This window comes from Homalodisca vitripennis, chromosome 5, assembly GCF_021130785.1.
Source record: "Homalodisca vitripennis isolate AUS2020 chromosome 5, UT_GWSS_2.1, whole genome shotgun sequence".
NCBI classification, from domain to species: domain Eukaryota; kingdom Metazoa; phylum Arthropoda; class Insecta; order Hemiptera; family Cicadellidae; genus Homalodisca; species Homalodisca vitripennis.
In genome coordinates, this window is record NC_060211.1 from 171,632,312 (window position 1) to 171,649,354 (window position 17,043).

General features: G+C 35.1%; 1 protein-coding gene across 1 annotated transcript in view; it reads left to right on the forward strand.

The window, feature by feature from the left end:
- Positions 1-13,064: 13,064 nt before the first annotated feature.
- Positions 13,065-17,043, forward strand: part of LOC124363718 (phosphoinositide 3-kinase adapter protein 1-like) — a gene marked incomplete at its 5' end in the record, with an annotated part of 29,552 nt that continues 25,573 nt past the window's right edge. Inside the window, 1 exon segment of the mRNA XM_046818980.1 lies at positions 13,065-13,195. Within this exon segment, the coding sequence (XP_046674936.1) occupies positions 13,065-13,195 (131 nt within the window).

Sequence of the window (17,043 nt, forward strand, 5' to 3'; positions counted from 1 at the left end):
TAGACATTCTCAAGCAGCATTGAGGTTATTGGAATTCGTTATTCTTATTCTATTCTCAATCTGTCATGCTACACTTCTTCACAGAGGACTAAATTCTTGGAATACTATACATAGCCTGTTGGACTGCCTGACCAAGATGGCGGCGCGCTCACAATTTCTAACCTTGAGCGCGCAAATACATTATATAGCAATAAATAATACAAATAATACTGAGCATTACAGTACAGTAAACAGTAAGAGCAACGTCGAGCAATATTAATATGAAATAAAAGTTACGTCAACTAGGAGTATTTTACAACAAAAGCAACTATTAATTAAGCGTTCTAATTCCGTAAAATTTGGATACCAGCTAGCCTTTACGAAGCATATAAACCAGTATTCCTCTGTTACCTCACTGAATTAATAATTGCAATCCATGTTGGTAATAAATAATTAAGAATTTGCCAGACCAAAAAGGTGGTTATGGATTGAACCGCCTCAATAGCGGAATTTCACTGGATTTCAATTTATTCCTCTTTGGAAGAACACCCTATCTTCACTTTCTTACTTTTCATTGTATTCCTACTCTTACAACATTGTGCGAAATAAAATTAAATATTACAATGTTTGTTGAAAAATCTTCCTAATGTTTAAATGAAAGCTATTTATTACTTTAAAACAGTATTTCAGAATATGGCACCAAGGTCGTAACCAGTGAAGTGGTCCAAGGGGACGGACCCCCCAATTTTGTATTTTTCAATTACTTTTTTAGCAAACTATATTATTATTTAAATAATTCAATATTACTATAATGGCTCTTAATTTAACTTTATTACCAACTCAGTTTCAACTCATTTTCAATTGCAGTCTCTTACAACCCGACTTCTGTCTATTATGACTGTCTGTACGAGCTCTATTGACAGAGTGTCTCGACAGGTGTGGCAATGTGGCAATCAGTTTTCCCATATTTGTTTGTTGAAAGTGTTAGGGACACTTCCTGTGTCGACTTGTACTGCTGGGAGATCGTTCTCAACATTGAAACGGGTCAAGCGCTTTTTATGGAACAGAATGGAGAATGAGCGGTTGACTGCACTTGCCTTACTCTCTGTACACTTCAAGAAAATATCAATTTCTCCAGAGAAAGCACAAGATTTCATGGCTCAGAAGTCTAGAAAAATTGACTATTTTAAAAACTCTTTTACAGATTATCGTTTGTCACTGTGCATTTTTTATACTATGCACTGTGATTTGCAGACAATAAAAGCATCTTTTTTGTAATTACATCACAACATAAGTCTAATAAATTTCAAATATTAAACCTGCACAGTCTACTAAAGCAGTGTTTCCACAATTATGAATATTAATCGTCAACACAACTTTTTCAAAGACTGAGAAACTTTTTGCAAAATTCACTATTTTGCTTTTTAAATTTGAAAGTTTCCGGGAGAAGCCTCACAATTTCATCTTTACTCCCCCCCCCCAATATTTGTCCTTGCCATATTTGCCCATATAGTACTGCTCTTGATTTCCTTGCATAGATTCCCGTCTTTAGAATCATTACATTTTAGTACATGCACCGATACCAAGGATATATCCTGATAGCCTATATCCAAGGATATTAGTGAGATATCCAAGGATATTAGTGAGATATCCAAGGATATTAGTGAGATATCCAAGGATATTAGTGAGATATCCAAGGATATTAGTGAGATATCCAAGGATATTAGTGAGATATCCAAGGATATTAGTGAGATATCCAAGGATATTAGTGAGATATCCAAGGATATTAGTGAGATATCCAAGGATATTAGTGAGATATCCAAGGACATTAGTGAGATATCCAAGGATATTAGTGAGATATCCAAGGATATTAGTGAGATATCCAAGGATATTAGTGAGATATCCAAGGATATTAGTGAGATATCCAAGGATATTAGTGAGATATCCAAGGATATTAGTGAGATATCCAAGGATATTAGTGAGATATCCAAGGATATTAGTGAGATATCCAAGGATATTAGTGAGATATCCACACAATCGTCTAATTACAGATTTAACAATGTTTCCTACAATTAACAGTTCGTAATACCACAACTGATATAGCAGACTGAAAGCATAGACTACACAAGTTTGTGTTCAAAGCAACAATCCATTCAAACGATTCTGAGTTGTTACATAACCTCAACTTTGCTGAACGTCCAATTACAATGTTTGACAGTGTTCTCGGTGTTTGCTCAGTTTCCTGAAGTGTTGATTAATACAGTACAGTGAGTGTTGATTTCATAAACAGTCTATTTTTGTCGACCACGCAGTGAGGTTAAACCAAGCGAACCGTTCATTGTTTGTTCCTAGAAGTTTGGTATGTCGTCTAGGTTGAGCCCACAGGCGTATTCAATAATTGTTCCGATTATTCGAGAGTTGTGTGTAAGCTTGAATAATATAAACTCCTTTTTATTCAAACAATCAGAATTTTAAGCATTGCTGGGTCAATCTAATTGTTTGTAAAATAGTTGGGTTCGAACTGAAAAAGTTTTTATTCAAAAACATTTCTATGAGTATTTTGTAATACAAGCGGTTTAATATAGCCTGGTTTAATCTAATGTACCAGTTTCTTCTCAGAAGATGTTGGTTTTTTTTAATAATAATCAAATCTTCAAATACGTATTTAATAATGTAATGCAACTGCAACTGCAATGCAATAATGTAATGCAATTGGAATTTATATTCCAATGGAATTGGTTCTTGTAATGTCAAACTCTAAACAATTATAAAAACATATTTCTATTAATATTTTCTAACTGAAAGTGATAACAAAGAGAGAATAAATAGATGTGGAAATTTCATCATGAAAGATAATACTAGTACAACATTCGTTACTGGTCCCTTACAATATAGACAAAAGTAAACCCCCTCCTCTGTACATTTAACGTGTTGGTTACAATTAAATAACGATATTTTAACAGATGTTTGTTGAAGTTTTCTTCTCCTCTTCCATAAAAACTAAAGAAACTCAAATTCGTCAAATATCGAAATACATCTTGAGACACCAAATCTTGTAAAGATCACGACCATCAACAAAATAAAGCTGATATGCATTTTGATGACTTTATTAGACAACTTATTTGCTTTGTAAAACTGTTTATTCTGTAGTTTCCTTAAAATATTGTTGAGTTGGAGGCAAATTTATATGAAAGAGCATAAAAAATATACTTAGAGTCGCTTCAAGATTTAGCCGTCAAACCCAAGTTTTTGCAAATGGTCAATTTGAGATGGTGTCACACCTTAGGGCACCAACTTTACAAGGGTCTATATCATCGAAGGGGATTAACGTGGATGACAAATTAGATAGATTCCAGAATCCTCCCAGCCCCATTGTCTAAGATCATCCTCACAGTCCTATTTCTAAGTAGTGTATACGGACTTGTAGGACCAGAGGACTAAGAGTCCGGTGCGCGGCGAAGTGGGTTGGAGTTGTTGACAATCATTTGTCGTCCCAGTCATCACATGGCGTCACTGTGACATTGACGTCAAAGATTGCAGCAGTCTGGCAGAGAACTGTTAGGTGAGCAGAGGTAATGACTGATGTTGTCGTTTAAACACTGTCAATCACTGGGCTGATAACAAAAGACTAAGTGTGTGTCAACATCCATCATGTCACAATGTCTACCGTAGGGTCTAACTGTTCTGGGTTTTTACAACTCAGGAAATGGATATGTGAGGATTTGCATTTATGGCAACCAAATCATTTAGGAATTGCCGTTGCGTGTTCTTGACTGAAGTATAAATCGTTTTCTCCAGCTTGGATAATGTCACAAATCCTTCTTGAGGCAGTAGATACCATCAAGGTATAAATTCATGAAAAAATATGTAATGTGAATTTTGAGTTTAGCTCCAGTTCATCTTCCTCCTAGTGCATCGTCTGGAATATGACGCTGTCACAGACTTGACTCCTGGAATCTGGAGTCAAGTTCGTCTGAAGAGATCCAAAAGTCTGTGACAACGTCAGATTCCAGACGCTGCACTAGGAGGAAGGTGAAGTGGAGCTAAACGTTCACATTGGATCAACCTACCCCTCTATAGAGCTACGTTATGTATACAGCTACGTTATGTATACAGCTACGTCATGTATACAGCTACGTTATGTATACAGCTACGTTATGTATACAGCTACGTTATGTATACAGCTACGACATGTATACAGCTACGTTATGTATACAGCTACGTTATGTATACAGCTACGTTATGTATACAGCTACGACATGTATACAGCTACGACATGTATACAGCTACGTTATGTATACAGCTACGTTATGTATACAGCTACGTTATGTATACAGCTACGTTATGTATACAGCTACGACATGTATACAGCTACGTTATGTATACACAGCTACGTTATGTATACAGCTACGTTATGTATACAGCTACGACATGTATACAGCTACGTTATGTATACAGCTACGTTATGTATACAGCTACGACATGTATACAGCTACGTTATGTATACAGCTACGTTATGTATACAGCTACGTTATGTATACAATGTAAACTTTTGTAAACATCATGCGGTATGCACAGCAGTGTTTTCAAAGTTCAGAGTCCAGCAAAAACAAGAAATCCCAACTCTGATAATAATTGTTCAAATGTTTAACTATTAGCCTACAAATGCATTTAAGTTTTTGTAAGTCAACGCGTGTTTAGGCTAAGTGTGGCCAATCGTTCGAATGTAGCAACTTTTGGGCAAACACACTTGAATTATCTGCACCTTCCACTAATAATGATATGAGGTATCTATTAAGTTTTCCGGTTCATACTGCGTCGTCAAAATTAAAATGTTGAGATATATCTGTCTCACAATTATTCAGAGCCATATTCAGAGAACATTTTGTAAGTAATGCATATCCGCTTATACAGGTGAAAGAAGAGGGCGGAGCTATATCGCGATTCGCTAAGGCTCAGCTAATATGCGATCAATTTGGTTTCTTCTTATTACATGCTTGCCGTATTTTGGATAGTTTGATGCTGTCTCCTTTGTTGTAGTTAATTTCTTTTTAGGGCATTTATTGTATATTAAGTACTAACTCCATTTCATAACAATTGCGTTAGGATCTTGATAGTCGATTGGTGAAAGTTATTCGGTCTTCAATATCTTAATCATTTTCTTAATTTTAAACATCTTAATTTGAATCGGTAAATCTAGAATAGTTCATAGCTGTTGTTCCTATTGCAAAGCTAATTCTTACTTTTTAATTAATACCTCATAAGCAAAGTACCTGTCATCTGTTCCTCTTGTGCCTATCAAAGACCTCCCAATCCAATATCTTAGTCGTACTGGGATATTCGCTCGAGAACAAGGGAATATTTCGCTCACTCAGGCTTTGTTTTCAGTAGAAAGAACAGTGATAAAGAATATGGAGAAAATTAGGACAAAAAGAAGTTAGGAGAGAATAGGTCGAATAGGTCTGATTTCCAAATCCTGATATGATTTTGATGATTTTTATAATTCACCATCTTACTTTTGTTCTTGAGATAGAAGTAAAAATAACATAACTTAGTGCAGTAGATACCGGTAGATATAGCGATTATCTTACTCCATAATGCGTAGTTACTTCAGAGAGCTGTAACCTTCGTCCTCCTTTCAGTATATTCTAACTCTTCTACACCTTCACGAGTAAGAGGATTTCAAACGGAACCAAACCTTTTCGACTTACTTGGAACAAATCTTTTTGTAGTTGGTTTAACAGATGATTCTATAAATGCTTTACAATCTGACAATGATCATGCGAGAGTTTGTGAGCAACAGCGTGGACATTACTCCACAGTTACACAAATATAACCGTACAGAGGGAGAAACAGCCAGTTTGATCTATTGTTTTGGCACACGTTTTCACTGTCCACTAAGCAGCCTGTTAGACAAAACAATCAGTAGACTTCGTCTGAATGAAAGCTTCCGACGACTAACTCTGAACAAGGACGTACAATCTGTTCCGCGGCCATTTGGCCAGTCTCGCGTCTCTTTCTCTCTCTCTCTTTCCACTTCAAGAGCTCTCTTCCTTCTACATCTGCTTCTGTCAACACTTGACACACCATAAGTTCTTTAAGTGGTCTAGAATAGGTCCAACTTGATGGTATTTCACACTCCACAACTCTTATTTTACAAAAGTTGCTAACACGGTCTTTTGTAGTTGGTCGTAGGCACTTCAGCTGTTTTCCCGTTCACAAAGAAATGTGCAAGACATAAATATTACTGTATCAGATGATGAGCAACTATTTGGGAAAGTTGGGGTGGGCGCATCGAAAAAAGTGGTCAAGCCACTTGGTTTAGATGTAATTTAGTACATCCAAAATGCGCCATTTGTGAGCCTTGGTTACTGTTTTCACTTTACTAATACATTTTGGAATAAAACTATAATGAAGCTCATTAGCTCCAAAACGAGTGTACTTGTCACATCGCTTGTCCGTATCTGTTGTCCTTAAATTCGTGTAGTACAGAAAATTTAATGTGTTACCTTAAATACTAATTCAATCATATCTAAATATATTGAAATAGAACGTCAAAGTTTTCTGTTCCCTGTCGGAACATTGCTAACACAAAGTTAAATTCGTGAAATATTTCGGCCTCGTTGTGGAGAGCAATTTCAGTGAACGGGTGTTAAAACAAAACTGCTAATAATACATATCCTCTTTGAAGGGGGCGGAGCCGTACCGTGATTGGCTGAAGGTTAACCAACCAACGACCGATATGAATAACAGTGATCAATGTGGCTTCTTTATGATAGGCTGCAAGCTCAGCGCGTTGAAAACTGAAAAGACTTAAACGACAGTTATGACAACGGCCTAAGAACTAAAACATTTGACCATTTTTTAATTTCATAAGCTGATCGTATCTGATTATTATGGAGTTTGATCAGTTATAACTTATTTATTTTAATTTTAAACCATCTAACTTTAATCTGGTGTCATCCATTACTTGCTTTGTAAATACACATTTGCATGGGACTGGAGGTGGGAATCTTTACAAAAACCCTCCCCACTCCGTAACAAATTACCGCCGCACATATAAGATTTGGAAATGCAGATATGCTTGTTAGTTCATGTTATCCTAGATGCATGTTCAACCATAGAATTTGGCTGTGTCTTTAAAGATTATCACTTTAGCAGGCTTTCACAATTTCTTTTTTGTAAATATGGCGAGGGTTGGATTTTTTGTATGATTGCCTGTCTGTATATCTGTCCTCAAGTCTTCTCGAGAATGTAAAATTACACTTGAAATTTTGCATACAACCTCAGCAAAGCCTGTTGCGCGAACGTGGTGTGCCGTACTTTGTATTAACAAAATTGGCAAATCCCTAAGAAACGTTCTGTTTTCCCCCAAAGAAGGTGATAAAATTATGACAAACCTTTTCTATAAAAAGTAAATCTGAATTTATGGATCTCTATACAACTCATCCTACATCTTCCAAGAAGTGGCTTCAACATTTTTCACTTATTAAGTAATTTTTAGTCATTAAACACTCACCAAAACACGCAAACACCCAAACAGATTGACAAACCCTAAACGGCCAACGCGACGTTAAATGGCATAGTCGAAGTTTGGTCCGCATAAAATATCTAATACAAGAACAGTGGATCGAATTTTGTCAGTCCTTGAGGAACTTGTTGACATATTTTATTTAAAAAATGTTCTTAGATTCTTTTTCTATTACTAATTTAGAATTTTGTATTGGTTACAATTATTTACGAACTATAAAATATGGAAAAGGTTATCTTCATCCTATTTCATTGCGCCTTATTACGAAATTGTCCCAATAATTCATCGCGAAGTAACAAAATCATATTATACTATCCATTTCCCGGGAGGTTATCTTAAAGGTCTTAGAAAGTTTTTAAAAGTTTCCCTAATTAAAAACCGGCTGCAAAATCTTGATGTTCAATTTAACTCTACCTGGACTACATGAAGGTCGAAAGATCGCTAAGCAACGTACCACAAAGTAATTATTCAAACGGCGTGGTTGAGCTGCATTTGAAAGCACACCTGTCCACCGGCTGTATCATTGTCGGTGATAAATAGCCGAGAGTATTTATAGCTGTTATCGCGGGATTCCAGGGAATAGCCACTCGTTGTTTTGCAAATAAACTAATGAGATTGAGTCAGTGGGATGGAAAAAGCGATCGGCCGACAAAGGGGTGACCTCGACATTGACCGCGCGTTAATGACTGTAACACAAACAATCTGCGATAGTGATCTGTGTGGAGTCTGAGGCTGGTGCCGGTCGAGATCCGGTTATCGCTATCAGTGACAGAGGGTCGACACTTCCGGTCCGCGGACACCAGGCACGGCTGGGCCGCCACTCGCTCGCTGCGCTCTCCGCCGTGCGGATTGTTTTGTTGGTCTGTGAGTTGTGCGCGTCCAGGCATCGTTAACCCCGTTATGATCTGTGCCAAGTCTTGCTACGGCCGCTAGGATGGATTGTTTACATGACGGTAAGCCGCTGCCTGCCTACATTACGGTTCCACTTGTCTGCCTGCTCTCTTGTGTGTCTTGGCATAGCTTCCATTTTGCTCTAGAGAAGTTTACACACAACCGTTAATTAATAGCGTGTTATTATTTTACCACACATAACCTTAAATCAATCCAGGAGTTTAATTAGTAATTTTAGGAAGGTAATTCGACTTTTATAAACATAATTACCGTAGAAATGTATGATTTTTAAGAAAATAAATTAGTAATTTATGTTCTTGCATAAATACATTTTACATAAATTCCAAATAATCACTGTATATACTGGTTTGTTTAAAAAATGTCAAGTGAGCAAAAATAACCACACTAAACTACACACCCTGTTAGTATAGGGGTGTAATTTACTCCCTACACATTGTACATTACCATACCGTATGTTACTGACTGTATGTATGTATAGTATCTGTCGATATACATAATGCATGAATAGACCCTTGTAGCCATATTTAATAAAATATCAAACAAAATGACTGTCCAAAATAGCGTATGCCAATCATTACTGTATTATTTTATCACATAAATACGTGGAGTGGGCCAGAACAAAGAGGTTATATTGTTATTTCGTACATTTCTCTGGATGTGTAGAATTGAAGACAGTTCTCTACCAACAACACCAACACACACCAAAAGTCATAAACAATAATAAAGAAATAAGACTAGCCTACGATTAATTTATATTTTCATAGAGCTACAGTACTTTTTTATGTTGTATGACAATAGTTGTGTCACATACATATAAATAACAAAATTAGATTTTTACGTACCGGTAAGTGAAAGGAATATATTTGAGATAAAGAAATTCCAACAATTTTACATTCAAATTACATAACCTTTTCAAGAATTCATAAACCGACGAATTTGATAGTACATCAAACTGTCTATTAGCATTACGAATCACGCTAGTGTTTAAATCATTTCTAAACCAAAATTCTCAGTTTCTGCATTTTAAACTTTTTCTTTTAAATAAATACTTTATTTCAAACATGACTTTATATTACTGTTTTTCTAATTTATAAATACTTATACATTTTAATAACCATAAAAACATAATACTTGTATTAAAAGAGGTGCTTATCATGAACTGTTATGATATTGTAATAAGTATATATTATTATAATATGTCCTGAATTACACAAAGCCTACTAAGGAGGCTTTATACGTAATATGCATTACGTAGACTATTGAAATGTTAAAAGTTGTACTAAATATATTAAACGGAGTATAATTACTCTTTATTAGCGACATATTAGTTCCAGTTTCTCCAAATAATTATCAAGTAAAGAAAATAAGCCATAATCATTGTTTTACTACAAACGATGGGAGATATAATAGGGAAGGGCAAGAGGCAGAGATAATGATAAGCTAATTAGTCTCAGTGTAGTGTCTGGTGCATTGCTTGGTTAGTCTCTAGAGAAGCTCGGTCTACTGTACTCATTCAGAGTTTGCTGTAAACGATGGGAGATATAACAGGGAAGGGCAAGAGGCAGAGATAATGATAAGCTAATTAGTCTCGGTGTAGTGTCTGGTGCATTGCTTGGTTAGTCTCTAGAGAAGCTCGGTCTACTGTACTCATTCAGAGTTTGCTGTAAACGATGGGAGATATAACAGGGAAGGGCAAGAGGCAGAGATAATGATAAGCTAATTAGTCTCGGTGTAGTGTCTGGTGCATTAGCTTGGTTAGTCTCTAGAGAAGCTCGGTCTATTGTACTCATCCAGAGTTTGCTGTAAACGATGGGAGATATAACAGGGAAGGGCAAGAGGCAGAGATAATGATAAGCTAATTAGTCCCAGTGTAGTGTCTGGTGCATTGCTTGGTTAGTCTCTAGAGACACTGTCTATTGTACTCATTCAGCGTTTACTTCCTGAACTCGCGAAAGGATTCGGTTCAGTAATTTAAAAGTTTGTAATTAACTAAATAAAACCTCGTTTTAGAAAATGTTTTCCTCCTCTAAAAAACTTAATTTTTTTACTCACCTAATTTAACAATTCTTGATTAGCAAAATATTTATATCATGAGATACGTAGACATCGTGTCTTTCAATTATGAGTAAAAAATCTTGAAACAAGATCATTATGGCTGTGACCGAATATAGTAATGATAATAATGCTTATTGTTACAACTTAAGTTTCTGGGGTATGATCTAATTTCATTTACATACTCAACTTTAATTACTGCACCTTACAATGGACAAAGATAAATGCCGAGCTCTCATACTAATATATTTTTATCTGGTACAGGCGTTCTGGCGTTCTACGTTTTCAATTCCCCATCCCCCAAATATTTGTAAACATATCTGTACGATCTGCCCAAATTTCGGAGAGAAACTTGGACAACAAACACAATTTCCATTTCCCTGTTTACTTGCACTCGCGTTTATCTTGTTGACAGCAATTATTGACGTTTTTTTATCTACTCTAAACATCAAACAGAGTTTTGAATGTATCTAAAGTGGCAGCATAAAATTGTGATTTTGATTACTTTGAGAAAACAACAAATATGAAAGCATTGCACTCGGAAAGAACCTTTCTGCGAATAGTTTTTATCTATACGAAGGCTTTGGCTCAGACAACTCCAGGAAAACTAAAATTAGTTTTTTCGTACAGAGGAAGACAGATAATTGGGTTAGTGATTGACCCAATTAAGTAGGCGTCTACTTAAATAACTGATAACTATGCTCAAAGGTTGAGCTAGTGTAACTATATAATTCCACTTGTTAGACTGGTACTGTATAAAACAAATGTAATTTGTACTAATTTGTTTATGCCACCCATTTAGTCGATTAAAAAAAAAATTAATAGGAAAAGACCAATGAGATATCGCAATATGGTCACAATAGAAAAATGTTTGAAGATCCAATTTTTTTAACACATATCTCCTAAACAATTTCATATAAAATGAAATAACTACTAACCACATTTTTTCTTGGTAGGTGACCAAGGTAATATGCGCAGAGTGTATATAAAGTCAACGCCCAAACTCCAGCGTGTCCTTACAAAAAAAAAATCTAAATTCACAAAATATCATATTTGTGTAAAAATAATATTCAGGCAGAATTACAGAAAACAATATTTTTATGTTAGTTTTCAGCCTCTGAATGAGTTTTTATATAACAATTATATCTTGCGATTGTTTAAATATTATACAATGATATTTAGTGCACATTTTAAATTATCGATTTTAATAGTAGGGGTTATAATCACCATAACTTTAAACCTCTTTGATTTTTCTGAATAGTAGAGAACCTATATTTTCTCCTGAAAGAAACAACTTTACTTTCATTTATCTACTTGAATTTCCTGACGCCCAACAAGCCGTCCCTGAGTGATAAAGTGCGGTCTGATCCAACATCAAGCCTGGTAGTTGTAATTCACTACAGATCTCACAGCTGATAGCCATTCCCGCCACACGCTCGGACCTGCTTAGCCTGCTAACAGCTGATCTACTGCCACTGCTGCCAACATCCAGTCTCCACTGGTGCCAACCGCAGACCACTAATTGTCACATTAGACCTACGCGTGCATTTATCTCATCTTCCACACGCTGTGTCCATTGCCCTTTCTGATTCTACTTCTGCGGAATACTAATTTTCCTTATTGGCCATGACCAAGCCATCAAAAACCTAGTTTGACTTGAGTTTCATCAGTCAACATTTATGAAACGCAATAAAAAATCAGACCTTAGTAAGCTAGTATAGATATATTCTTCTTAGCATTGTTAGTAGTGTTTAAATTTAATATGTTGAATTATATGGGTTTCTTTTAAATGTTTGAAAGGAAAATACTATATTAGTGTGACCTCTAAAATAGAAGAAATATTCCACAAATGTATTAAAAGTTTAAATAAAATGAACATTTGAAAATTATATACCGTATACAGCAATTCTGATATAACTTGTTAAATACAAAAATAATTTTATTTTCATTAGAAATTGCAACTTTTAAATTCTTCTTTTTATTATTTTCCACCATTATTGAAATACTTTACATTTTTAGGTACAGGCTTTAAAAATGGTTTGTAAGAAAAATGTATTGGAAAAAATAAAATAACTTCTTTATACATTGATTACAACTGTGTTTATCGCTTTCTTTCTTAGAAGTGACATGTGGTAGTCAGAATGGGATAGGTCAATAATGGGCTAAGGTAGATATTGTTACAATTCTCAGACCAATCAGCTGATTTGATTATTGAATGGCATTAGCTAAGTATGGAGGACCATTATTACAAAGCAAAACAATTTCTCAATGACATGAATATCAACTGGTTTCATGTCCCTTACATTCAGATGTCTAAAGAAGGATCCCATTTTACAGTTGGTGGGAGTCAATGCGCTTAAAACATTTTAGCACTTTAGCTTCCATGTAGTATAGTGTCATAACTAAGGAGTGAATATTCAGCTTGTGCAAGCAAATTTGTTAAACAAAGGCAACAAACATATTGCAACTAGCAACCTGCTAGTATCGTAATACCGTATGTTTGAAGCCAGAGTTTAAATGTACAACACTGTGTAAAGATATGTATGTTTAGATCACGTCTTGCTCATGATGATTTATGATGTTCCAGTGACGAAGGGGTCTGAGCTACTGGACATTCGTGATCATCTCCAGCAAAGCTAGTGAGGCTGCAGCTCTATGGGTCTCCTACCTCACCACTTGCTTCCAACAGGTTGCCAAGGAACGCTCGAGACCACCCTTCAAGTTAGTATTGGGTTACTTAATAAACTTTGTAACGGAATTTCTGAAAAAATCAGGATGATATAACAATAATTTAAAAAGTTTTAGCACATAATTTGATTGATTAAAACAGTAAATTTTCATGTTAATTATACATTTTTTGGCTGATTCCCAATTTTAAGTAAACTGTTGGAAATGCTAGCTGAGTACCCTAATTACTTCTTGCCACTTATTTTATTTCTTCCAACGTTAATGGCATTTTTTAATAGCACAGGATTTTGTGTAGAATAAATATTATAGTCAATTCTTGTTTTGATTCAAATTTAAGAAAAGTCTTTTAGTAATTCAAAAATAAATGATCAAAGCATAATATCCTGTGTGGTTACATTCTACCAGCTTTTTCATATTGGAATCAAATACTTAATTTATTAAAACAAACACTCCAATAATTATGAAATTTTGTTTTTGTGAGGCCTTTCGTGTTCAATGAACAACATCATCAGACCCATTTAACTGAAAAATTCCTGTGTGGTTTATACTATTCCAACCCCATCAACTCTAATCAAACTCATTTTTGGATTAAGTTGGTTTATTCCAACAGTTTTTACTGTAACAAGGGAAAGAAGATCTCTTTTCTTCTATTCCATCCACTCTGTCCCCATGGATTTAAAACATTGGCAAATATCTAATAAAACAGAATGAGGAGTATCACTGCAATACTAAATGAATTGTAGTTGTCAGAAAGTGCTCAAATTAGAATCATAATTGGATCCAAGACTGTTGCATCTCCAAGCTTAGTACTAGCGTTTTTTATTCTAACTATTGCTAAAATATTTGTAGATTTAATGTTTGTGTGTTCAGTAGTGTAACTTAAGGAGTGGGGTATGAGAAGTTTAGAACCTCCATAAACTCAAAAAGTTTTAAATGGATATGCAACAATAGTCAAACTTTCATGAAAATATACTTTTATCTAACGTTTATCTCATTTACTTAAATTTATATTTATTCCACATATCCTGGTGTAGTATGCCCTTCAATCAGATTCGTCCCTCCAAAAACCAAGCCCTAGTTACGCCGCTTTGTGTGTTTATTTGTCTGTGCTTCCTGACAGCAAGCTGATCTAAGTAGTTATCGATGATTGAATTTCAGAAATAATGAGATGCAATCGCTTATTGCCATACTCAGAATATTTTTAATTCACTTTACTGAACATTCACGAGAACGATAGAAACAGTTGAGTTGAAACTTTTGTTGTCTTAGAAAACAGTTGAGCTTGGATCCGTTTGTGGTTCCTAGAAACAGTCGATGTTGAACTTGTTGTGTCCTAGCAAACAGTTGAGTTGAATTTTTTGGTTTCCTATAAACAGTTGAGTTGAACTTTTGTCTGTCCTAGAATAACAGTTGAGTTTTGAATTTTTGTGTTGTCCTAGAAACAGTGAGTTGAAACTTTTGTGTCTTAGAAACAGTTGAGTTGAAGTAGTTTTGTGTCTTAGAATAACAGTTTGAGATTGAATTTTTGTGTCCTATAGAAACAGTTGAGGTTGAACTTTTGTGTCTCTAGAAACAGATGAGGTTGAACTTTTGTGGTTCCGTAGAAAACAGGATTAGTGTGTGTTGAACTTTTGTGTCCATAGAAACAGTTGAGATTGAACTTCTTGTGTCCTAGAGACACTTGACGTTGAACTTTTCTTGGTCCTAGAAACAGATGTTGTTTGAATTTTTGGTTTCCTATAAAGATGTTGAGGTTGAACTGTTGTGTGTTCCCTAGAATCAGTTGAGTTGAATTTTTTGTGTCCTAAGAAACAGTTGATTTTGATCCTTTTTGTCCTAGAAATCAGTCTGTGTTGAACTTTTGTGTAGTCCTAGAGGGAAACGAGTTTTGAGCATTGAACTTTTGTGTCCTAGAGTACTTGAGTTGTACTTTTTTGTCCTAGAAAATCAGTTGAGTTGAACCTTTTGTTTGTCCTAAGAAACAGTTGAGTTGAAAAAAAAAATTTTTGTGTCCTAGGAAACAGTTTTTGAGTTGAACCTTTGTGTCCTAGAAAAAAAAAAACCAAAAATAAAAAAAAAAAAAAAAAAAAAACAAAGGGTTGAGTTGATACTTTTGGTGTCCTATGAAACAGATGTTGTTGAAACTTTTGTGTCCTAGAAACAGTTGAGTTGAACCTTTGATGTCCTAGAGATACACTTGAGTTGAACTTTTTTGTGTCCTAGAAACTGTTGAGTTGAATATTGTTTCCTATAAAAGAGTTAATGAGTTGAACTTTTGTGTCCTAGAAACAGTTGAGTTGAATTTTTTGTGTCCTAGCAAACAGTTGAGTTGAAACTTTTTGTGTCCTAGCAAAACAGTGTTGAGTTGAACTTTTTGTTGTCCTAGAAAACCAGTTGAAGTTGGAACTTATGTGTCCTATAGAGACACTTGAGTTGAACTTTTTTTGTCCTAGAAACAGATGTGTTGAAATTTTTTGTTATCCCTATAAACAGTTGAGTTTGAACTTTTTAGTGTCCTAGAATCAGTTGAGTTGAATTTTTGTGTTCCTAGAAAACAGTTGAGGTTGAACATTTTTGTCCTAGAAACAGTTGTGTTGAACTTTTTGTTGTCCTAGAAACAGTTGAGTTGAACTTTTTGTGTTCCTAGAGTACTCTTGAGTTGAACTTTTATTTGTCCTAGAAAACAGATGTGTTGGAATTTTTAGTTTTCCTATAAACAGTTTGAGGTTGAACTTTTGTGTCCTAGAAAAACAGTTGAGTTGAATTTTTGTGTCACTAGAAACAGTTGAGTTGCTGAAACCTTTGTGTCCTAGAAAACAGTTGAGTAGAACTTTTGTGTGCTAGAAACAGATGTGTTTGAACTTTTGTGTGTGTCCTAGAAACAGTTGATGAAGTTGAACCTTTGTGTCCCTTAGAGACACTATGAGTTGAACCTTTTGGTGTCCTAGAAACCAGTTGAGTTTGAATTTTTGGTTTCCCTATAAAAGAGTTGAGTGAACTTTTGGGTGTCCTAGAAACAGTTGAGTTGGAATTTTGTGTCCTAGAAAACAGTTTGAGTTGAACTTTTTGTGTCTTAGAAACACAGATGAAGTTGAACCTTTTTGTGTCTTAGAAATCAGATTGAGTTGAATCTTTTGGTGTCCTAGAAGAAACAAGTTGAGTTGAACTTTTGTGTCCCTAGAAGAAACAGTTGAGTTGAAACTTTTGTTTGTCCTAGAAACAGATGTGTTGAAACTTTTGTGATCCCTCCTAGAAACAGTTGAGGTTGAACTTTTTTGTGTCCTAGAGACCACTTGAGTTGAACTTTTTTTGTCCCTAGAAACAGGAGTGGTTTGAATTTTTGTTTTCCTAATAAATACAGTTGACGTTTGAACTTTTGTGTCCTTAGAATCAGTTGAGTTGAATTTTTGTGTGTCCTAAGAAACAGTTGAGTTGAACTTTTGTGTCCTTAGGAAACAGTTGAGTTGAACTTTGTGTGTCCTAGAAAAACAGATGTGTTGAATCTTTTGTGTCCCTAGAAAAACAGTTACATTTGAGTTTGAACTTTTGTGTCCTAGAGAAACACTTCCTGAGTTGAACGTTTTTTAGTTCCTAGAAACCAGATTGTGTTGAATTTTTGTTTCCTATTAAACTGTTGAGGTATAGAAACTTTTGTGTGCTCTAGAAATCAGTTGAGTTGAATTTTTGTTTGTTCCTAGAAACAGTTTTGTGTTGAACCTTTTGTGTCCTAGAAGAAACAGTTGTGGTTGAAACTTTTTGGTGTCCTAGAAACAAGTTGAGTGTTGAGATCTTTTGGTGTCCCTAGTAGACACATGAGTTGAACATTTTTTTGTCCTAGAAACAGATGTGTTGACTTCTTTGTATTCCTCATAGAACAGTTG